Source organism: Triticum urartu, chromosome 6, assembly GCF_003073215.2.
Source record: "Triticum urartu cultivar G1812 chromosome 6, Tu2.1, whole genome shotgun sequence".
NCBI classification, from domain to species: domain Eukaryota; kingdom Viridiplantae; phylum Streptophyta; class Magnoliopsida; order Poales; family Poaceae; genus Triticum; species Triticum urartu.
The window spans coordinates 539,381,876-539,406,021 of record NC_053027.1 but is presented as its reverse complement, the minus strand read 5'-3'; the positions used below and the strand labels follow the sequence as shown (position 1 = coordinate 539,406,021).

Sequence of the window (24,146 nt, the reverse complement as noted above, 5' to 3'; positions counted from 1 at the left end):
ATGCCTAACCCATAAACTATCATGGTAATTCGATAGGAGACATCATGGTATGCATCATATCCAATAGGGAGCAGTTATGATGTATGGACACACCATCACACTATGGTGTTCCAGGCTGTATTAGTTGTGAAACAATTTCCACAATGTCTTAATTCTGTGCCAAACTCGTAATTCAGATATTCATCTCTATGATCATATCATAGATATTTTATCCTCTTGTCACGACGATCTTTCAACTTCATCCTGAAATTACTTGAACCTTTCAATAATTCAGACTCGTGATTCATCAAGTAAATATACTCAACATCTACTCAAATCATCTGTGAAGTAAGAACATAACGATATCCACTACACGCCTCAGTGAAGGGGAACGTTGCAGAAAACAAAATTTTCCTACGGTTTCACCAAGATCCATCTAGGAGTTCATCTAGCAACGAGTGATCGGATTGCATCTACATACCTTTGTAGATCACGCGCGGAAGCGTTCAAGAGAACGGGGTTGATGGAGTCGTACTCGTCGTGATCCAAATCACCGATGGTCCTAGCGCTGAACGGACGGCACCTCCGCGTTGAACACACGTACGGAGCAGCGACGTCTCCTCCTTCTTGATCCAGCAAGGGGGAAGGAGAGGTTGATGGAGATCCAGCAGCACGACGGCGTGGTGGTGATGGAGTTGCAGTACTCCGGCAGGGCTTCGCCAAACTCTATGGAGGAGGAGGATGTGTTGGAGAGGGAGAGGGAGGCGCCAGGGCTTTTTTGTGGCTGCCCTCCCTTCCCCCCACTATATATAGGGCCAAGGGAGAGGGGGGCGCAGCCTTGGCCCTTCCTCCAAGGAAGGGTGCGGCCAGGGAGGAGTCCATCCTCCCCAAGGCACCTAGGAGGTGCCTTCCCCCTTTAGGACTCTTCCTTTCCCTTATCTCTTGGCGCATGGGCCTCTTGGGGCTGGTGCCCTTGGCCCATATAGGCCAAGGCGCACACCCCTACAGCCCATGTGGCCCCCCGGGGCAGGTGGACCCCCTTGGTGGACCCTCGAACCCCTTTCGGCACTCCCGATACAATACCGATAATGCGCGAAACTTTTCCGGCGACCAAAACAAGACTTCCCATATATAAATCTTTACCTCCGGACCATTCCGGAACTCCTCGTGACATCCGGGATCTCATCCGGGACTCCGAACAACTTTCGGGTTACCGCATACTAATATCTCTATAACCCTAGCGTCACCGAACCTTAAGTGTGTAGACCCTACGGGTTCGGGAGACACGTAGACATGACCGAGACGACTCTCCGGCCAATAACCAACAGCGGGATCTGGATACCCATGTTGGCTCCCACATGCTCCTCGATGATCTCATCGGATGAACCACGATGTCGAGGATTCAATCAATCCCGCATACAATTCCCTTCGTCAATCGGTATGTTACTTGCCCGAGATTCGATCGTCGGTATCCCAATACCTCGTTCAATCTCGTTACCGGCAAGTCACTTTACTCATACCGTAATTCATGATCCCGTGACCAGACACTTGGTCACTTTGAGCTCATTATGATGATGCATTACCGAGTGGGCCCAGTGATACCTCTCCGTCATACGGAGTGACAAATCCCAGTCTTGATCCATGTCAACCCAACAGACACTTTCGGAGATACCCGTAGTATACCTTTATAGTCACCCAGTTACGTTGTGACGTTTGGTACACCCAAAGCACTCCTACGGTATCCTGGAGTTACACGATCTCATGGTCTAAGGAAAATATACTTGATATTGGAAAACTCTAGCAAATGAACTATACGATCTTGTGCTATGTTTAGGATTGGGTCTTGTCCATCACATCATTCTCCTAATGATGTGATCTCGTTATCAATGACATCCAATGTCCATAGTCAGGAAACCATGACTATCTGTTGATCAACGAGCTAGTCAACTAGAGGCTTACTAGGGACATGTTGGTGTCTAGGTATTCACACATGTATTACGATTTCCGGATAACACAATTATAGCATGAATAAAAGACAATTATCATGAACAAGGAAATATAATAATAATGCTTTTATTATTGCCTCTAGGGCATATTTCCAACAGTCTCCCACTTGCACTAGAGTCAATAATATAGTTACATTGTGATGAATCAAACACCCCATGGAATTCTGGTGTTGATCATGTTTTGCTCTAGGGAGAGGTTTAGTCAACGGATCTGCTACATTCAGGTCCGTATGTACTTTACAAATATCTATGTCTCCATCTTGAACATTTTCACGAATGGAGTTGAAGCAACGCTTGATGTGCCTTGTCTTCTTGTGAAACCTGGGCTCCTTGGCAAGTGCAATAGCTCCAGTGTTGTCACAGAAGAGTTTGATTGGCCCCGACGCATTGGGTATGACTCCTAGGTCGGTGATGAACTCCTTCACCCAAATTGCTTCATGCGCTGCCTCCGAGGCTGCCATGTACTCCGCTTCACATGTAGATCCCGCCACGACGCTCTGCTTGCAACTGCACCAGCTTACTGCCCCACCATTCAAAATATACACGTATCCGGTTTGTGACTTGGAGTCATCCAGATCTGTGTCGAAGCTAGCGTCGACGTAACCTTTTACGACGAGCTCTTCGTCACCTCCATAAACGAGAAACATTTCCTTAGTCCTTTTCAGGTACTTCAGGATATTCTTGACCGCTGTCCAGTGTTCCTTGCCGGGATTACTTTGGTACCTTCCTACCAAACTTACGGCAAGGTTTACATCAGGTCTGGTACACAGCATGCATACATAATAGAACCTATGGCTGAGGCATAGGGGATGACACTCATCTCTTCTATATCTTCTGCCGTGGTCGGACATTGAGCTGAGCTCAATTTCACACCTTGCAACACAGGCAACCCTTCTTAGACTGATCCATATTGAACTTCTTCAATATCTTATCAAGGTATGTGCTTTGTGAAAGACCTATGAGGCGTCTTGATCTATCTCTATAGATCTTGATGCCTAATATATAAGCAGCTTCTCCAAGGTCCTTCATTGAAAAACTCTTATTCAAGTAGGCCTTAATTTGTCCAAAAGCTCTATATCATTTCCCATCAAAAGTATGTCATCTACATATAATATGAGAAATGCTACAGAGCTCCCACTCACTTTCTTGTAAACGCAGGCTTCTCCATAAGTCTGCATAAACCCAAACGCTTTGATCATCTCATCAAAGCGAATGTTCCAACTCCGAGATGCTTGCACCAGCCCATAAATCGAGCGTTGGAGCTTGCACACCTTGTCAGCATTCTTAGGATCGACAAAACCTTCCGGCTGCATCATATACAATTCTTCCTTAAGGAAACCATTAAGGAATGCCGTTTTGACGTCCATTTGCATATTTCATAATCATAGAATGCGGCAATTGCTAACATGATTCGGACGGACTTCAGCTTCGCTACCGGAGAAAGTCTCATCGTAGTCAACCCCTTGAACTTGTCGATAACCCTTAGCGACAAGCCGAGCTTTATAGATGGTCACATTACCATCCGCGTCTGTCTTCTTCTTAAAGATCCATTTATTTTCTATGGCTCGCCGATCTCGGGCAAGTCAGTCAAAGTCCATACTTCGTTTTCATACATGGATCCTATCTCGGATTTCATGGCTTCCAGCCATTTGTCGGAATCCGGGCCCGCCATTGCTTCTTCATAGTTCGAAGGTTCACCGTTGTCTAACAACATGATTTCCAAGACAGGGTTGCCGTACCACTCTGGTGCCGAACGTGTCCTTGTGGACCTTCGAATTTCAGTAGTAGCATTGATCAGAAGTATCTGATCATTCATCATTAACTTCCTCTCTAGTCGGTTAGGCACCTCAGGAACATTTTCTTGAGTTGCGCCATTTTCCGGTTCAAGAGGTAATACTTCATCAAGTTCTACTTTCCTCCCACTTACTTCTTTCGAGAGAAACTCCTTCCTAGAAAGGATCCATTCTTGGCAACAAAGATCTTGCCTTCGGATCTGAGGTAGAAGGTATACCCAATAGTTTCTTTAGGGTATCCTATGAAGACGCATTTTTCCGACTTGGGTTCGAGCTTTTCAGGTTGAAGTTTCTTGACATAAGCATCGCATCCCCAAACTTTTAGAAACGACAGCTTAGGTTTCTTCCCAAACCATAATTCATACGGTGTCGTCTCAACGGATTTCGACGGAGCCCTATTTAAAGTGAATGCGGCAGTCTCTAAAGCATAGCCCCAAAAACATAGCGGTAAATCGGTAAGAGACATCATAGATCGCACCATATCTAATAGAGTGCGATTACGACGTTCGGACACACCATTACGCTGAGGTGTTCCAGGCGGTGAGTTGTGAAACTATTCCACATTTTCTTAAGTGTGTGCCAAATTCGTGACTCAAGTATTCTCCTCCACGATCTGATCAGAACTTGATTTTCCTGTCACGTTGATTCTCAACCTCACTCTGAAATTCCTTGAACTTTTCAAAGGTCTCAGACTTGTGTTTCATTAAGTAGACATACCCATATCTACTCAAGTCATCAGTGAGGGTGAGAACATAACGATAGCCACCGCGAGCCTCAACACTCATTGGACCGCACACATCAGTATGTATGATTTCCAATAAGTTGGTTGCTCGCTCCATTGTTCCTGAGAACGGAGTCTTGGTCATTTTTCCCATGAGGCATGGTTCGCACGTGTCAAATGATTCATAATCAAGAGACTCTAAAAGTCCATTTGCATGGAGCTTCTTCATGCGTTTGACACCTATGTGACCAAGGCGGCAGTGCCACAAGTATGTGGGACTATCATTATCATCCTTACATCTTTTGGTACTCACACTATGAACATGTGTAGTAATACGCTCGAGATTCATTAAGAATAAACCATTGACTATCGGAGCATGACCATAAAACATATCTCTCATATAAATAGAACAACCATTATTCTCGGATTTAAATGAGTAGCCATCTCGTATTAAACGAGATCCTGATACAATGTTCATGCTCAAACATGGCACTAAATAACAATTATTGAGGTTTATAACTAATCCCGTAGGTAAATGTAGAGGTAGCGTGCCGACGGCGATCACATCGACCTTGGAACCATTCCCGACGCGCATCGTCACCTCGTCCTTCGCCAGTTTCCGTTTATTCCGTAGCTCCTGCTGTGAGTTACAAATATGAGCAACGGCACCGGTATCAAATACCCAGGAGTTACTACGAGTACTGGTAAGGTACACATCAATTACATGTATATCAAATATACCTTTGGTGTTGCCGGCCTTCTTGTCCGCTAAGTATTTGGGGCAATTCCGCTTCCAGTGACCCTTCCCTTTGCAATAAAAGCACTCTGTCTCAGGCTTGGGTCCATTCTTTGACTTCTTCCCGACAGCTTGCTTGCCGGGCGCAGCAACTTCCTTGCCGTCCTTCTTGAAGTTCTTTTTACCCTTGCCCTTCTTGAACTTAGTGGTTTTATTCATCATCAACACTTGTTGTTCCTTCTTGACTTCTACCTCTGCTGATTTCAGCATAGCAAATACTTCAGGAATGGTCTTTACCATCCCCTGCATATTGCAGTTCATCACAAAGCTCTTGTAGCTTGGTGGAAGCGACTGGAGGATTCTGTCAATGACCGCGTCATCCGGGAGATTAACTCCTAGCTGAGTCAAGCGGTTATGTAACCCAGACATAGTGAGTATGTGCTCACTGACAGAACTATTTTCCTCCATCTTACAGCTGAAGAACTTATCGGAGACTTCATATCTCTCGATCCGGGCATGAGCTTGAAAAACCATTTTTAGCTCTTCGAACATCTCATATGCTCCATGTCTCTCAAAACGCTTTTGGAGCCCCGGCTCTAAGCTGTAAAGCATGCCGCACTGAACGAGGGAGTAGTCATCAGTACGTGTCTGCCAAGCGTTCATAGCGTCTTGGTTCTGTGGGACGGGTGGATCACCTAGCGGTGCTTGTAGGACATAATCTTTCTTGGCAGCTATGAGGATGATCCTCAGGTTCCGGACCCAGTCCGTATAGTTGCTGCCATCGTCTTTCAGCTTGGTTTTCTCTAGGAGCGCGTTGAAATTGAATACAACGTTGGCCATTTGATCTACAAGACATATTGTAAAGATTTTAGACTAAGTTCATGATAATTAAGTTCATCTAATCAAATTATTAATGAACTCCCACTCAGATTAGACATCCCTCTAGTCATCTAAGTGTTACACGATCCGAGTCGACTAGACCGTGTCCGATTAACACGTGAGACGGACTAGTCATCGTCGGTGAACATCTTCATGTTGATCGTATCTTCCATGCGACTCGTGTTTGACCTTTCGGTCTCTGTGTTCCGAGGCCATGTCTGTACATGCTAGGCTCGTCAAGTTAACCCTAAGTGTTTTTGCATGTGTAAAACTGTCTTACACCCGTTGTATGTGAACGTAAGGATCTATCACACCCGATTAACACATGGTGCTTCGAAACGACGAACTGTAGCAACGGTGCACAATTAGGGGAGAACACTTCTTGAAATTGTTGTAAGGGATCATCTTATTTACTACCGTCGTTCTAAGTAAACAAGATGCAAAACATGATAAACATCACATGCAATCAAATAATAATAGTGACATGATATGGCCAATATCACATAGCTCCTTTGATCTCCATCTTGGGGCTCCATGATCATCCTGTCACCGTCATACTCATCGACATGTAAGTTGTGATTCCTTGTATAATAGAATGAACATCTCATACATCACATATCGATCATTCATCATTCATCACAACTTTGGCCATATCATATCACAAAGCACTTGCTGCAAAAACAAGTTAGACGTCCTCTAATTGTTGTTGCAGGTTTTACGTGGCTGAAGTAGGGTTCTAACAAGAACGTTTTCTTACCTACGTGAAAGCCACAACGTGATTTGTCAACTTCTATTTACCCTTCATAAGGACCCTGTTCATCGAATCTGCTCCAACTAAAGTAGGAGAGACAGACACCCGCCAGCCACCTTATGCAACTTGTGCATGTTTGTCGGTGGAACCGGTCTCACGTAAGCATACGTGTAAGGTTGGTCCGGGCCGCTTCATCCCACAATTCCGTTGAAGCAAGATAAGACTAGTAGCGGCAAGAAAGTTGACAACATCAACGCCCACAACAAATTGTGTTCTACTCGTGCAAGAGAACTACGCATAGACCTAGCTCATGATGCCACTGTTGGGGAACGTTGCAGAAAACAAAAAATTTCCTACTCGTTTCACCAAGATCCATCTAGGAGTTCATCTAGCAACGAGTGATCGGATGCATCTACATACCTTTGTAGATCGCGAGCGGAAGCGTTCAAAGAACGGGGATGATGTAGTCGAACACGACGTGAATCAAATTACCGGAGATCCTAGCACCGAACGGACGGTGCCTCCGCGTTCAGCACACGTACGGAGCGGATGACGTCTCCTCCTTTATTGATCCAGCAAGGGGGAAGGAGAGGTTGATGAAGATCCAGCAGCACGACGGCGTGGTGGTGGATGCAGGGCGTCACAGTAGCAGGGTTTCGCCGTGTACTACGAGGGAGAGATGTAACAGGGGAGAGGGAAGCACCAAAGGCTGAGGTCTGAAGTCCTCCCTCTCCTCAACTATATATAGGAGGGCCAAGGGGGGGTGCACCAGCCTAGGAGATCCAATCTCCTAGGTGCGGCGGCCAAGGGGAGGTTTCCCTCCCCCCCAAGGCACCTAGAGGTGCCTTCCACCATTGGGACTCTTCCCTTTTGTGGAAACCTAGGCGCATGGGCTTTTGGGGCTGGTGCCCTTGGCCCATGCAGGCCAAGGCGCACCCCCTACAGCCCATGTGGCCCCTCGGGACAGGTGGCCCCACCCGGTGGACCCCCGGGACCCTTCCGGTGGTCCCGGTACAATACCGATAACCCCGAAACTTGTCCCGATGGCCGATACTGCACTTCCTATATATAATTCTTTACCTCCGGACCATTCCGGAACTCCTCGTGACGTCCGGGATCTCATCCGGGACTCTGAACAACATTCGGGTTACTGCATATACATATCTTCATAACCCTAGCGTCACCGAACCTTAAGTGTGTAGACCCTACGGGTTCGGGAGACATGCAGACATGACCGGGACGACTCTCCGGTCAATAACCAACAGCGGGATCTGGATACCCATGTTGGCTCCCACATGCTCCACGATGATCTCATCGGATGAACCACGATGTCGAGGATTTAATCAACCCCGTATACAATTCCCTTTGTCAATAGGTATGTTACTTGCCCGAGACTCGATCGTTGGTATCCCAATACCTTGTTCAGTCTCGTTACCGGCAAGTCACTTTACTCGTACCGTAATGCATGATCCCGTGATCAATCATTTGGTCACCTTGAGCTCATAATGATGATGCATTACCGAGTGGGCCCAGTGATACCTCTCCGTTATATGGAGTGACAAATCCCAGTCTCGATCCGTGTCAACCCAACAGACACTTTCGGAAATACCTATAGTGCACCTTTATAGTCACCCAGTTACGTTGTGACGTTTGATACACCCAAAGCACTCTTACGGTATCCGGGAGTTACACGATCTCATGGTCAAAGGAAAAGATACTTGACATTGGAAAAGCTCTAGCAAACGAACTACACGATCTTGTGCTATGCTTAGGATTAGGTCTTGTCCATCACATCATTCTCCTAATGATGTGATCCCGTTATCAATGACATCCAATATCCATAGCCAGGAAACCATGACTATCTGTTGATCAACGAGCTAGTCAACTAGAGGCTTACTAGGGACATATTATGGTCTATGTATTCACACGTGTATTACGATTTCCGGATAATGCAGTTATAGCATGAATAAAGACAATTATCATGATCAAAGAAATATAATAATAATACTTTTATTATTGCCTCTAGGGCATATTTCCAACAGTTCGATTTGGCATTTTGTAGATGTAGATGATTTTGTTTCACAAAATTTGAACAAACCTAGAAAACTCTAACTTGGGAAAAAAACTTCTACGCCTTATGTTTTAGACCGGACAACGAATATTATCATTCCTTGAGCATGTTAATATTACAACCAGTTAATTGTTATATAATTTTGTCATATCATCTATAGTTAAATTTATAGTCGGCAAGTACAATACTTAGATATAAAAATATGCTACTTTATTGATATATGGCCCATTTCACTTTCTCACACTGTCTCTAGGAGCATGTGTTGCAGCTCATTGTTAATCCATAGCCCGATTCTCTACTCTTTCCTCACATTCAGCAAAAAATAATATTTAAAGTTGTGCCACCCACCTACATCATCTTATTTGGCTCTTAGTAGTCAAAAGATCAGAATTCAAACAGTGGCTACATCTTATTGCAAAAAAGCATGACTTTTAGAGAATCTACAACCAGGCACCTCAAACTGGTCTCAAACGCCCCGACGGACGGAATTGTCACTGACCGGACAAAAAAAGTCGACCCAGTCAGGCGCCTCAAATCGGCCCAAACGCCCGGGCTGTCCGGCACCTGCCATATCCAGCCATAAGCTGGGGCGAATACGGGGAGGCCCGGGCGCGCCTGGGCGTGTCTGTCACGTCAGCCCAACCATGCTGCCTGCTACCTCTTGAGCACTGTGTTGGATTTCCTTGAAGAGGAAAGGATGATGCAGCAAAGTAGTGTAAGTATTTCCCTCAGTTTTTGAGAACCAAGGTATCAATCCAGTAGGAGGCTATGCGCGAGTCCCTCATACCTACACAAAACAAATAACTCCTCGCAACCAACGCGATCAGGGATTGTCAATCCCTTCACGGTCACTTACGAGAGTGAGATCTGATAGATATGATAAGATAATATTTTTGGTATTTTTGTGATAAAGATGCAAAGTAAAATAAAAGCAAAGTAAAAATCAAAGGGAATAACTAAGTATTGGAAGATTAATATGATGAAGATAGACCCGGGGGCCATAGGTTTCACTAGTGCCTTCTCTCAAGAGCATAAGTATTTTACGGTGGGTGAACGAATTACTGTTGAGCAATTGACAGAATTGAGCATAGTTATGAGAATATCTAGGTATGATCATGTATATAGGCATCATGTCCGAGACAAGTAGATCGACTCCTGCCTGCATCTACTACTATTACTCCACTCATCGACCGCTATCCAGCATGCATCTAGAGTATTAAGTTCATGGAAACAGAGTAACGCCTTAAGCAAGATGACATGATGTAGAGGGATAAACTCATGCAATATGATGAAAACCCCATCTTGTCATCCTCGATGGCAACAATACAATACATGCCTTGCTGCCCCTACTGTCACTAGGAAAGGACACCGCAAGATTGAACCCAAAGCTAAGCACTTCTCCCATTGCAAGAAAGATCAATCTAGTAGGCCAAACCAAACTGATAATTCGAAGAGACTTGCAAAGATAACCAATCATACATAAAAGAATTCAGAGAAGATTCAAATATTGTTCATAGATAATCTTGATCATAAACCCACAATTCATCGGTCTCAACAAACACACCGCAAAAGGAAGATTACATCGAATAGATCTCCACAAGAGAGGGGGAGAACATTGTATTGAGATCCAAAAAGAGAGAAGAAGCCATCTAGCTAATAACTATGGACACGAAGGTTTGAGGTAAACTACTCACACTTCATCGGAGAGGCTATGGTGTTGATGTAGAAGCCCTCCGTGATGGATGCCCCCTCCGGCGGAGCTCCGGAACAGGCCCCAACATGGGATCTCGTGGACACAAAAGGTTGCGGCGGTGGAATTAGGTTTTTGGCTCCGTATCTAATCGTTTAGGTTTTTGGCTCCATATCATCCTCCCATAGAAGTAAAGTAGCTGCACCTATTAAAGTTGAAGAAAAGATTATCACTTATAATGATCCTGTTGTTCCTACTTCTTATGTTGAGAAACCACCTTTCTCTGTTAGGATAATGGATCATGCTAAAGCTTCAACTGTGGTTCGTAAAAGCAATATTAGAACTTATACACCTCCTGAGCAAGTTAAAGTTGAACCTAATATTGCTATTGTTAAAGATCTCTTGTCTGATAATATTGATGGGCATGTTATTTATTTCTGTGATGAAACTGCTAGAATTGCTAAACCGTGTGCTAAAGATAAACCTAGACCTGTGGTAGGCATGCCTGTTATTTCTGTTAAAATAGGAGATCATTGTTATCATGGCTTATGTGATATGGGTGCCAGTGCTAGTGCAATACCTATTAGCCTATATAGAGAAATTATGCATGATATTGCACCTGTTGAGTTAGAAGATATTGATGTCATAATTAAACTTGCCAATAGAGATACTATTTCACCAATGGGAATTGTTAGATATGTTGATGTTGAAGTCTTGTGTGGGAAAACTAAATATCCTGCTGATTTTCTTGTTCTTGGTTCCCCACAAGATAGCTTTTGTCCCATTATATTTGGTAGACCCTTCCTGAACACTATTAATGCTACCATAGATTGCAAAAGGGATGTTGTTACTATCGGTTTAGATGATATGACTCATGAATTTAATTTCTCTAAATTTAGTAGACAACACCGTGAAGAAGAATTACCTAGTAAGGATGAAATTATTGGTCTTGCTTCTATTGTCCGTACCTCCTAGTGATCCTTTAGAACAATATTTGCTAGACCATGAAAATGATATGTTTATGAATGAAAGAAGGGAAATAGATGAAGTATTCTTTAAACAGGAACCTATTCTGAAAACAATTTACCTGTTGAAATCCTAGGGGATCCTCCTCTACCCAAGGGTGATCCCGTGTTTGAGCTTAAACCGTTGCCTGATACTCTTAAATATGCTTATCTTGATGAGAAAAAGATATATCATGTTATTATTAGTGCTAACCTTTCAGAGTGAGAAGGAGTAGATGTTATTAACTTGTGTACCTGAGCATGAACAGGAACAGATCCTACGCAAGTGTCACTCCGAAGCTTATGGAGGACACCATGCTGGAGATAGAACTGCACATAAGGTATTGCAATCTGGTTTTTATTGGCCTACTCTCTTCAAGGATGCCCGTAAGTTTGTCTTTTGTCTTATCTTGTGATGAATGTCAAAGAATTGGTAATATTAGTAGACGTCAAGAAATGCCTCTGAACTATTCTCTCGTTATTAAACCATTTGATGTTTGGGGCTTTGACTATATGGGACCTTTTCCTTCCTCTAATGGATATACACATATTTTAGTTGTTGTTGATTATGTTACTAAGTGGGTAGAAGCTATTCCAACTAGTAGTGTTGATCATAACACTTCTATTAAGATGCTTAAAGAAGTTATTTTCCCAAGATTTGGAGTCCCTAGATATTTAATGACCGATGGTGGTTCACATTTTATTAATGGTGCTTTCTGTAAAATGCTTGCTAAATATGATGTTAATCGTAGGATTGCATCTCCTTATCACCCACAGTCTAGTGGTCAAGTAGAATTGAGTAATAGAGAGCTCAAATTAATTTTGCAAAAGATTGTTAATAGATCTAGAAAGAATTAGTCCAAGAAACTTGATGATGCATTATGGGCCTATAGAACTGCATATAAAAATCCTATGGGTATGTCTCCGTATAAAATGGTTTATGGAAAAGCATGTCACTTACCTCTCGAACTAGAACACAAGGCATATTGGGCTATTAAAGAGCTCAATTATGATTTTAAACTTGCTGGTGAGAAGAGGTTATTTGATATTAGCTCACTCGATAAATGGAGAACCCAAGCCTATTAGAATGCCAAATTATTTAAAGAAAAAGTTAAAAGATGGCATGATAAAAGAATACAAAAGCGTGAGTTTAATGTAGGTGATTATGTATTGTTATACAACTCTCGTTTAAGATTTTTTGCAGGAAAACTTCTCTCTAAATGGGAAGGTCCTTACGTTATCGAGGAGGTCTATCGTTCTGGTGCCATAAAAATCAACAACTTCGAAGGTACAAATCCGAAGGTGGTGAACGGTCAAAGAATCAAACATTATATCTCAGGTAATCCCATAAATGTTTAAACCAATGTTATTGATACCGTAACCCCAGAGGAATACATAAGGGACACCTTCCGGAACGTTTCAGACTCCTAAAAGGAATAGGTATGTGGTACGGTAAGTAAACCGACTCCAAAACAATTTTTAAGGCAATATTTCTACGTTTTGGAATATTTAGAAAAATAGAAAAATAAGAAGCAGTCCGGGAAGGACACGAGGGCTCCGCGAGGGTGGAGGGCGCGCCCCCCTACCTCGTGGGCACCTCGTGTGCTCTCCGGACTCCGTTTTCGTACACGTTACGTATTTTGGTCCGCAAAAAGTCATTATATATAATCTCCCGGAGGTTTTGACTCCCGTATCACGCAAATATCCCCTATCTTTGTTTTGAGCTGTTTTCTGTCAGGATTGTCAAGGCCAGGCACTATGTCGTCTCCCTCCTCCTCCAACCATGAGGGCAACGATGCTAGGCTAATGAAGATAGAGCTGAAAAGAGAAGAACCCATGGAGATCAACAAGGATGAAGGGATCAAGAAGGCCATGGAGGACCAAGTTCCGGCAACAGAAGACACCCTTCAACTTGATCACAATCTTCTTACCCCAACAGAGATCGAAGCTTTCAATATGATTGAGTTAGCTCGTATACAAAATAAGTATCTCACACGTGAAAATATTTTGTTGAAGGAGCATATCGTCGCACTCAAGGGCATTATCCGCAAGTTAGAAGACCTCCTACGCTCGATGTGCGACTATCCATCATCAACAACTCCACCTTCTTCACCAACAAAGGGGACATAACCACATGGGTATGGGCACTCCCCTTGGCAACTGCCAAGCTTGGGGGAGTGCCCCGGTATCGTATCACCATCACTTTTATCTTTACCGTTTTTCTTAGTTCGATCCTTTTGGTAATATCTTGATCTAGTAGAATAAAAGTTCTTAGTATGATCTAGTCATGAGTTTTGCTTTATAATACTCTACGTAATCGAGTCCGTGAGCTATATAATAAAGATTAGTGTTGAGTCAAGGGCTTGATTCTTTTGCCATGATCTTAAGTGAATAAAAGAAAAGAGAAAGAAATAAAAAGAAACAAAGAGATCATATGAATCTCATGGAGAGTAATGAGCTCACATAGAAAAAGTATGATGAATAAAAGTTGTTGAGAGTTGACAAACATAGTTTTGGTCATCGTTGCAATTAATAGGAAGTAATAAAGAAAGAGAGGCCTTAACATATAAATATACTATCTTGGACATCTTTTATGATTGTGAGCACTCATTGAAATATGGCATGCTAAAGAGTTGACGTTGGACAAGGAAGACAACGTAATGGGTTATGTTTTCTTGCATCTGAGATAAATTATATTGCCATGGATCATCCAACATGGTTGAGCTTGTTTTTCCCTCTTATGCTAGCCAAATTCATCGCACCAAGTAGAGATACTACTTGTGCTTCCAAATACCCTTAAACCAGTTTTGCCATGAGAGTCCACCATACCTACCTATGGATTGAGTAAGATCCTCCAAGTAAGTTGTCATCGGTGCAAGCAATAAAATTGCTCTCTAAATATGTATGACTTATTAGTGTGGGAGAAAATAAACTTTATATGATCGTGTGATATGGAAGAAATAAAAGCGACATACTGCATAATAAAGGTCCATATCACAAGTGGCAATATAAAGTGACGTTCTTTCGCATTAAGATTTTGTGCATCCAACCATAAAAGCGCATGACAACCTCTGCTTCTCTCTGCGAAGGGCCTATCTTTTACTTTTATCTCCTACCTTGCATAAGAGTCATGGTGATCTTCACCCTTCCTTTTTACATTTTATCCTTTGGCAAGCACATCATGTTGGAAAGATCCTGGTATATATAGCTAACTGGATGTGAGTTTTCATGAACTATTATTGTTGACATTACCCTTGAGGTAAAACGTTGGGAGGCAAAACTATAAGCCCCTGTCTTTCTCTGTGTCCGATTAAAACTCCATACCCATAAGTATTGCGTGAGTGTCAGCAATTGTGAAAGACTATATGATAGTTGAGTATGTGGACTTGCTGAAAAGCTCTTATATATTGACTCTTTCCTATGTTACGATAAATTGCAATTGCTCCAATGACTGAGATTATAGTTTGTTAGTTTTCAATGAAGTTTACTATTCATACTTGAAATTGTGATTGAATTACTACTCTAACATAAGAAATCATATGACAAGAATTATCTAAGTTGTTGTCCTAAGAATGATCATGATGCCCTCATGTCTGTATTTTATTTTTTTATTGACACCTCTATCTCTAAACACGTGGACATATTTTTCGATTTCGGCTTTCGCTTGAGGACAAGCGAGGTCTAAGCTTGGGGGAGTTGATACGTCCATTTTGCATCATGCTTTTATATCGATATTTATTGCATTATGGGCTGTAATTACACATTATGTCACAATACTTACGTCTATTCTCTCTTATTTTACAAGATTTACATAAAGAGGGAGAATGCCAGCAGCTGGGATTCTGGGCTGGAAAAGGAGCAAATATTAGAGACCTATTCTGCACAGCTCCAAAAGTCCTGAAACTTCACGGAAGACATTTTCAGAATATATAAAAAATACTCAACAGAAGAAGTTCACCAGGGGGGCCACACCCTGCCCACGAGGGTGGGGGCGCGCCCCCTACCTCATGGGCCCCCTGGTGGCCCTCCGATGACCATCTTCTTCTATATGAGGTCTTTCGATGAGGAAAAAATCATAAGCCATCTTCTTGGACGAAACTCCGCCGTCACGAGGCGGAACCTTGGCGGAACCAATCTAGGGCTCTGGCGGAGCTGTTCTGTCGGGGAAACTTCCCTCCGGGAGGGGGAAATCATCGCCATCGTCATCACCAACGCTCCTCTCATCGGGAGAGGGCAATCTCCATCAACATCTTCACCAGCACCATCTCCTCTCAAAACCCTAGTTCATCTCTTGTATCCAATTCCTATCTCCAAGTCCGGGATTGGTACCTGTGGGTTGCTAGTAGTGTTAATTACTCCTTGTAGTTGATGCTAGTTGGTTTATTTGGTGGAAGATCATATGTTCAGATCCTATATGCATATTAATACCCCTCTGATTATGAACATGAATATGCTTTGTGAGTAGTTACGTTTGTTCCTGAGGACATGGGAGAAGTCTTGCTATCAGTAGTCATGTGAATTTGGTCTTTGTTCGATATTTTGATGAGATGTATGTTGTCATCCCTCTAGTAGTGTTATGTGAACGTCGACTACATAACACTTCACCATTATTTGGGCCTAGAGGAAGGCATTGGGGAGTAATAAGTAGATGATGGGTTGCTAGAGTGACAGAAGCTTAAACCCTAGTTTATGTGTTGCTTCGTAAGGGGCTGATTTGGATCCATATGTTTCATGCTATGGTTAGGTTTACCTTAATACTTTTGTTGTAGTTGCGGATGCTTGCAATAGAGGTTAATCATAAGTAGGATGCTTGTCCAAGTAAGGACAGTACCCAAGCACCGGTCCACCCACATATCAGATTATCAAAGTACCGAACGCGAATCTTATGAACGTGATGAAAACTAGCTTGACGATATTCCCATGTGTCCTCGGGAGCGCTTTTCTCTATATAAGAGTTTGTCCAAGCTTGTCCTTTGCTAAAGGATTGGGCCACCTTGCTGCACTTTATTTACTTTTGTTACTTGTTGCTCGTTACAAATTATCCTATCACAAAACTATCTGTTACCACTTATTTCAGTACTTGCAGAGAATACCTTGCTGGAAACCGCTTATCATTTCCTTCTGCTCCTCATTGGGTTCAACACTCTTACTTATCGAACGGACTATGATAGATCCCCTATACTTGTGGGTCATCATACCCCACTCCGTCCTCATAAAAAACACCACGCAGAGCAAACCCTAGCTCACTTACTTCACTTCGCTCTTTGCTACTTTTTGAGCTTGCGTTGATTTTTCCCTTGAAGAGAAAAGAGTGATGCAGCAAAGTAGAGATAAGTATTTCCCTCAGTTAAGAACCAGGGTATCAAATCCAGTAAGAGATACAAGCAAGTCCTCAATCTATGCACCTGCACAAACAATCAAACACTTGCACCCAATGCGATAAAGGGGTTGTCAATCCCTTCACGATCACTTGCAAAGGTGAGATCTGATAGATATAGATATAAAGATTACTAAAACGTAAGACAAAGTAAAAGTAAATAAAATGCATCGAGATATTTTTGGGTTTTTTGGTTTATAGGTCTGAAAATATATGATGGAAAATAGACCCGGAGGCCATAACTAGAGGCTTCTCTCTTGAAGGCAAATAATCCGGTGGGTGAACAAATTACTGTCGAGCAATTGATAGAAAAGCGCAAAGTTATGACGATATCCAAGGCAATGATTATGCATATAGGCATCACATCCGTGTCAAGTAGATTGAAACGATTCTGCATCTACTACTATTACTCCACACATCGCCCGCTATCCAGCATGCGTCTAGAGTATTAAGTTCATAAAGAACGGACTAACGCCTTAAATAAGATGACATGATGTAGAGGGATAAACTCAAGCAATATGATGAAAAACCCCATCTTAATACCCTTGATGGCAACAATACAATGCGTGCCTCGCTACCCCTACTTTGTCACCAGGTGAGGACCCCGCAAGATTGAACCCAAAACTAAGCACCTCTCCCATTGCAAGAAGAACCAATCTAGTTGGCCAAACCAAACCGATAATTCGAAGAGAAATACAAAGATGTCAAATCATGCATATAAGAATTCAGAGAAGATTCAAATAATATTCATAGATAATCTGATCATAAATCCACAATTCACTGGATCTCGACAAACACAGCGCAAAAGAATATTACATCGGATAGATCTCCAAGAACATTGATGAGGACATGGTATTGAGAATCAAAGAGAGAGAAGAAGCCAGCTAGCTACTAGCTATGGACCCGTAGGTGTATGGTAAACTACTCACGCTTCATCGGAAGGGCAATAGTGTTGATGTAGAAGCCCTCCGTGATCGAATCCCCCTCCGGCAGGGTGCCGGAAAAGGTCCAAAGATGGGATCTCACAGGTACAAAAGGTTACGGCAGCAGAAAAGTATTTTGGTGGACGCTTCTATTGGTTTGGGAATATTTCTGAATTTATAGGCCAAAGATTAGGGTTGGAGGACTCCCGTGGGAACCACAAGCCGAGGGGGCGCCCCCCAGGGCGCGCCCTGAGGGCTTGTGGATCCCTCAGGACTCTTCTTCCTTCCTCTCCAAGTCCTACGTGTGTCTTTTGGTCCAAGAAAAATCATTATAAAGTTTTATCCCGTTTGGACTCCGTTTGATATTCTTTTCTATCAAACTAAAAAATAAGGAAAAACATAAACTGGCACTGGACTCTGGGTTAATAAGTTAGTCCCAAAAATAATATAAAATAGCATATTAATGCATATAAAACATCCAAAACAGATAATATAATAGCATGAAACAATAAAAATTTTATAGATATGTTTGAGACGTATCACTCTCCAAATCTTCTCATGCCTTTCCTCAATTCAACCCCCTCCACTTCCGCATCCACCATGTCTAGCTCCGGCAGCGGTGAACAGATCCTGTTATGATTGGGACGCATTCCGCCCTGATGTGGCGGGCACGAGGAGGATCTAACCCTTCGCATCGTGCTGCAGCACTAGTGGGTGGACACGAGCGGCAGCTCTGGCTCTACTCCATCCCTTGTCAAAGCGGATAGCATTATGGAATTGATTATATTCATAGAAAAAGCACCCCTATTTAATAAGTCCTCGGAAATGATCTCATCCAGACGCCCGCCGCCGCAACGCCGATGCTGGTGTGGGCCCGTCCCGCCGCCACGTAGAGCTCTGCGAGGTGCACCCACTCCGCGCCTCGCTCCTAACCCTCGGGTCACTACTCCGCAAAGGCAGCGGTGGGTTTTAGTGCCTGCTCCGTCGATGTCGTGGACGCGCTCGCCTAAATCGGAGGCCCGTGTCGCCCTCTGCGAGCGGTAGTGGGCTAGGGAGATGTGGGTGGTGGCCTCGGATGCGGTCGCACGGTCCTCCCGCAGCCGTGGGCTGCCGGTGGTGCCCGATGATGGGGTGCGCCTCCTTGACTGGGTCTGTTGCCGCTCTCTTACGACAGCGGAGACGGACGCCTGCCGACTCCATCGAAAAAACACAAAGACTCCTCCTCCTCCCCCAATATCACTGACGACTCCGAAAACGATGGCTCCGACGACGCACCTCTTGCTGCCTACCCGGACACCTACAAATAGCGCCGGTGACCGGAAGGGCAAAGAGCTGGCGAGGAAGTGGTGAAGCACCCCCTCTCTAAGTGTTTATTTCCGTTATTAGTAATCTAGTTTAGAACCTATGCGTTGATTGTGTGGATCATGTGAACTATGGTGATCTTTTGGTTATCGGTATGTGGATTATGTGCATTTATATGACCGTTTGATGGTCTACATAATTTAGTTTCATGTCGTGTGCTTTAATATGAACATAAAGTATCGGATTTGAGACACACGATTGTTGACACGTCGATTTAAGTATTGTCTGGTCACTCTCCGCAGACGCGTTCGGACGCTCCGTGGACGTTATTCGGTGCCGGATTTGGGAAGCCCTGTTTTTTGTCTTACAAGTGGGCCCCACGACATGTCGATGCCATGTCAGCTATATACGGCCATGTTAGCTATATACGGTGCTACGTCGGCGCACTTTTACGCCCGCAGATGACATTAGCACTGTATTTGGTGAATAATTAATAAAGTGACTGCATGCATCTCCCAATGCAGAGGCCGTGGATCATCCTCATTTAAAAATAAAAAATAGCACTGTATATACACATTCATGCCAAGTTGTATAACCAGTTTTAGTTTAGTGAAATTTTTCAAGTTCAGACACTAAACTGAATATACCACCTGGGACATGTGGTTAGCAAATTTAAAATTTAAAATTCACATACACACTAAACTGAATATTCGTAGCAAGTTCAAGCATCAGCTTTATTTACACGTAAAAGTCTAAGCAAATCGCGGCTGATATCGACTAATTTCGGCACCAAGTGCGCAATTTACGTGCGTCTGCAGACGTCTGCGCACACGCAATAAGACGTGGGATAGTGGGATCTAATCCCTGGGTCAACCGCCAAGTCTTCCCACCGCTATCCTCCCCTCCCCTCCCCTCCTCGTCCGACCATCTGCGCACGCCCACGGCCTACCCAGCCAGCCCACCGTGCCCCGGCGACGAGGAGCGCGAACACGTGTGGGCCGGCCTCACCGCCGCCGATCCCCCCAAAAATAATCCCCGGCGACCACCCCCGCCTCGACACGACCCCCCACCCCCTGACACAAGGTCCCACCACACGAAAGGGATCCGACTTCCAGGTGGGGTCCGGTGAGGGAGGAAAAAAGAGTGAACCGCGCCGCTCATCGCTCCCCCCCCTTTTAAACGCCGGGCGAAGAGGAGGGAGACACATTCAAGTCCAGTTCGTCGGTTGGTGGTGGTGGCGTGCGTGCCTGGGCGACTCTGCCTCAAACCCTCATCAGGTCCCTCGATCGCCACGCTCGAGTAAGCGCGAATCGCTCTCTGTATATCCATCGATCTGTATTTCTTAGACTCTCCCGGTTGTTCACGTTCGATTCGATCGGAATCTGACCGCGACCGGGGGAGGGGTTCTTGATCCGGTCGCCGTGCCGATCCTTGGATCGGCCTCGCGCGACTCTGCCCGAAGTCCCCGCCGCGCGGGCTGCTCGTCGATTGGACAGATCTTCTCCGTCTGGGTTAGGATTTAGGGGGCATGCCTTCCTGCTCTCGTTTTCTCCGTCCATTCCTGGCTATTATCCACCGGATTCTACCGGATTAGGATTAGGATTTATGCCCCGATAGTAGTAGGACTATGACCATCTGCGATTCACTTCCCCAAATGCGATTGTTCACAAAAGGGGGAAGAAAAGTCTATCCGGTTGCTCCTTTTCTGGTGAAGCCTTTGTTTTGTTTTGTTATTATATTGTTGCTATTGTAGAATGGCTTTGCCAAGCTAGTCTAAAGTTGCGACCAAAAGTTTTGGCATGTTTATTACCTATTTATACATAATAGTACCACTTTTAGGATGGTTGGGCTGGGTTCATGTAATGCGAAGTCGTTATCCTTGTCGATTGTGCACAAATAATTGTAGGACGATGGGTTGAGATTGACAACGCTCTTAAAATTCAGGTTGGTTATATAGAACTGAAGGGAGGTAAGGTGAGTATAAGCATCAGAGGTACATAGCATGAGTAATACCAGCGGCGCACGGCGTGCCGCAAGGAGGCAATCGCTGGATGGATCTGCTGATAAAGTTGTTGTGGACTTGGATGCAAGCTCGCCGGTGGCGGGGAACCATCATGGGCTCTCGGTCTTCCCTGGTGCACGCACATCACCTATCGATGTGGAAGCTCTTGATGATGAAGTGCAGGCCCTATCGCCTTCACAAGTGCCTCCCCCGGTAAATTTCTTATCCTCGTCTTTTAATGATGCATCATGCACTTCACTTTTCAAGAATAAAATGTTATGCCATTGGGTCCGTGGTGACGTTTAAGAAACAGAGTCTGTGTATGCACCATTTACTAGTGTTTAGTGTACTTCTTGCTCAGATTTTCCTGCTAGGAGTATATCTACAATCATGGATCAGTTTTATCAAACTACCTTGCATTTTGCAGGGGGTGAACCGGAGAACTAGAGGGCAACCTGTGACACAATTTGCTCTGGATGAAGATGCTATCCTGGAAGGTAAGTTCATCACTTAGTACATATTGCACTTGATAGAAATGTTTGGCTTCCAACACAAAAGAATTTGGGTATAAATTCTTCATCAGTTTTGTATGGGTTGTGTTGATAGATTCTTCTAGAACTGTTGAAACCATGAACAACACAGTACATTGTTGGGATCTTATCCATAACATGAGGACATCTATTTTTCACATGTTGAAACAATCATAATATAAGCTGCTGAAAATTAGACTCATTGTTTGACGTTTTCTTCTTCGAATTTCCCACTGCAGAGAATTGGAGAATTATAAGGCAATGTGCGACACCATTTTATCTGGATGAAGATGCTGCCATGGAAGGTTGGTTCATTGCTGCTACATATATTGCACTTGATAGAAATGTTTGGCTTCCAACATGAAAGAATTTGGCAATAATTCTTCAGCAGTTTAATACGATTTGTGTTGATAGATATGTTTAGTACTGTCAAAATCGTGAACAACACAGTACATTGTTGGGTTCTTACCCATAACATGAGGACATCTATTTTTCATATCTGGAAGCAATCATAATATAAGCTGCTCAGAATTAGACTCATTGTTTGACGTTTTCTTTAAATTTCCCATTGCAGAGAATCGGAGAACTAGAAGTCAATTTTTGACACCACTTTATCTGGATGAAGATGCTGCCCTGGAAGGTTAGTTTATCATATACTGCACTTGATAGAAATGTTTAGCTTCTAACATAGAAGAATTTGGGAATAAATTCTGCATCAGTTTAATATGATTTGTGTTGATAGATTTGTCTAGAACTGTTGAAATCGTGAGCAGCACAGTATATTGTTGGGTTCTCAAATGTGGAAGCAATCATAACATAAGCTGCTCAGAATTAGACTCGTTGTTTGAAGTTTTCTTCTTCAAATTTCACATTGCAGTTGTTTGTTGTAAGACAATGCACGTGTATGAACATTGAATCTGGAAAGCTTAAGTACAAGATGTAAACATGTTCATCATATGCTATCTGATTCCGAGTCAATTTAGATTAATCACAACTTTGTCATTCTGCTTTATGATTTACTCAATCAGTACTGTTTCATGTAGATAATGCAGCTATGCCTTCTCATAACACGTGGAACAAACGCCAAAGGGTTGCGCCTCTGATATGTCTCTCCCCAGAAAGGGAAGAAGGGTCCAGCCTGCAGGTAAAATCTGTAATTTTTTAAGGGAACACTTTCACAGCTTTAAGACACCGCTTAGTTGCTACTTAGCTGCTATCTACCTTGTCCTCTATGTATATAGCAGCTGCTTGGTATATGCTTGTCTTTATCCTTCCTGTAGAGTTCTGAGATATCCTGCCCTTTTAGTGAACTACGAGTGTGAAGGTTCTTTGATTTAAGTAGACAATATTTTTCTTGTTCTGTTACAAGCCATAGATAAATAATAAGACACTCATATGTGTAATTTTGTGATGATGCCATATAGGTCTCTTAATATTGTTCTTGGTAGCTGCTAACTGTAAAGATTTTAATTTTGCACCGACAAGTTGGCAACCGCTAAATTTCAAGGACCATCTTACCTTGTGTAGCATAGGTGCCATGCATTGATATGGTTACGCAATACGCTAGAGGATATGTTGGAACAAGGTAGAAGTTCCCCTCCATTTTTCTCCATGCGTTTGAACCTTGTGCCCAGTTCTTGTTGGCCTTACTGCCTTACAATTTTTGTTCAACTATAATTGTATGTTTCCGTCTCGGCAGTCGAACAATGTGGTGCAAATTAGCCAAGAGCCTGCTAAGGTGGTGGTTCCAAAGGAACCAAATTTCACTTGCCCGGTGTGCCTTAACAAGCTGGTGGAGCCTTCGACAACAAAATGTGGCCATATCTTCTGCGCAGAGTGCATCAAGCAAGCCATCCAGTTTCAGAAGAAATGCCCTACCTGCCGCAAGGCCCTGAGGAGGAACAACTTCCATCGTATTTACCTTCCGAATTCAGATGGTTAAGGTGAGCCCTTCTGCCTATCTGCAAGTTTTTTTCACCTGTGCACACTCGTCAAATACAGTGCCATTGGACTAACAGCTTCCTGTGAAATCTGTTTTCAGGTCAGCATCGGATCAATCGCCAAAGAGTATCATCACATAGATTATGGTTGCTGAGGAACCTGTAGCAGGTGCTCAGATGAACAATTGATTAAGTTGACTGCTGTACGTATCATTAGATGGTTGGTCTATGTAACTGAGTTTAAGCTTGAAGCTGAGATAAAACAGTGGATAGCATCTTCAGTATCTGTGTGTTCTTTTGATGTGCCCTGTGTGTTACGTTTCAGTCCTGATCAATGATAGGCTCGTCGACTACCACACCGCTGTAGGCGGCATAGCTGAAAGGGTAGATTGCCCACTTGGGTCTGGTGTGAGGTCACCGGCTGTCATGCTTACAGGAGTGC

General features: G+C 43.6%; 1 protein-coding gene across 2 annotated transcripts; it reads left to right on the top strand.

Annotated features, from left to right (window-relative positions):
* The first annotated feature begins 20,126 nt into the window (after positions 1–20,126).
* On the top strand, positions 20,127–24,005 carry LOC125515046 (E3 ubiquitin-protein ligase BRE1B-like). 2 transcript variants are annotated; one of them, XM_048680465.1, is made up of 8 exons: positions 20,127–20,531; positions 21,177–21,447; positions 21,662–21,731; positions 22,004–22,069; positions 22,339–22,404; positions 22,817–22,908; positions 23,464–23,707; positions 23,806–24,005. In XM_048680465.1, the coding sequence occupies exons 2-7, from the start codon at positions 21,235–21,237 to the stop codon at positions 23,704–23,706; spliced, it is 750 nt and encodes a 249-aa protein (XP_048536422.1). In that variant the 5' UTR covers positions 20,127–20,531; positions 21,177–21,234; the 3' UTR covers position 23,707; positions 23,806–24,005. The 2 variants fall into 2 exon arrangements, with proteins under 2 accessions (XP_048536422.1, XP_048536421.1); XM_048680464.1 differs by having other exon boundaries at positions 20,130–20,531; positions 22,808–22,908.
* Positions 24,006–24,146: the final 141 nt, after the last annotated feature.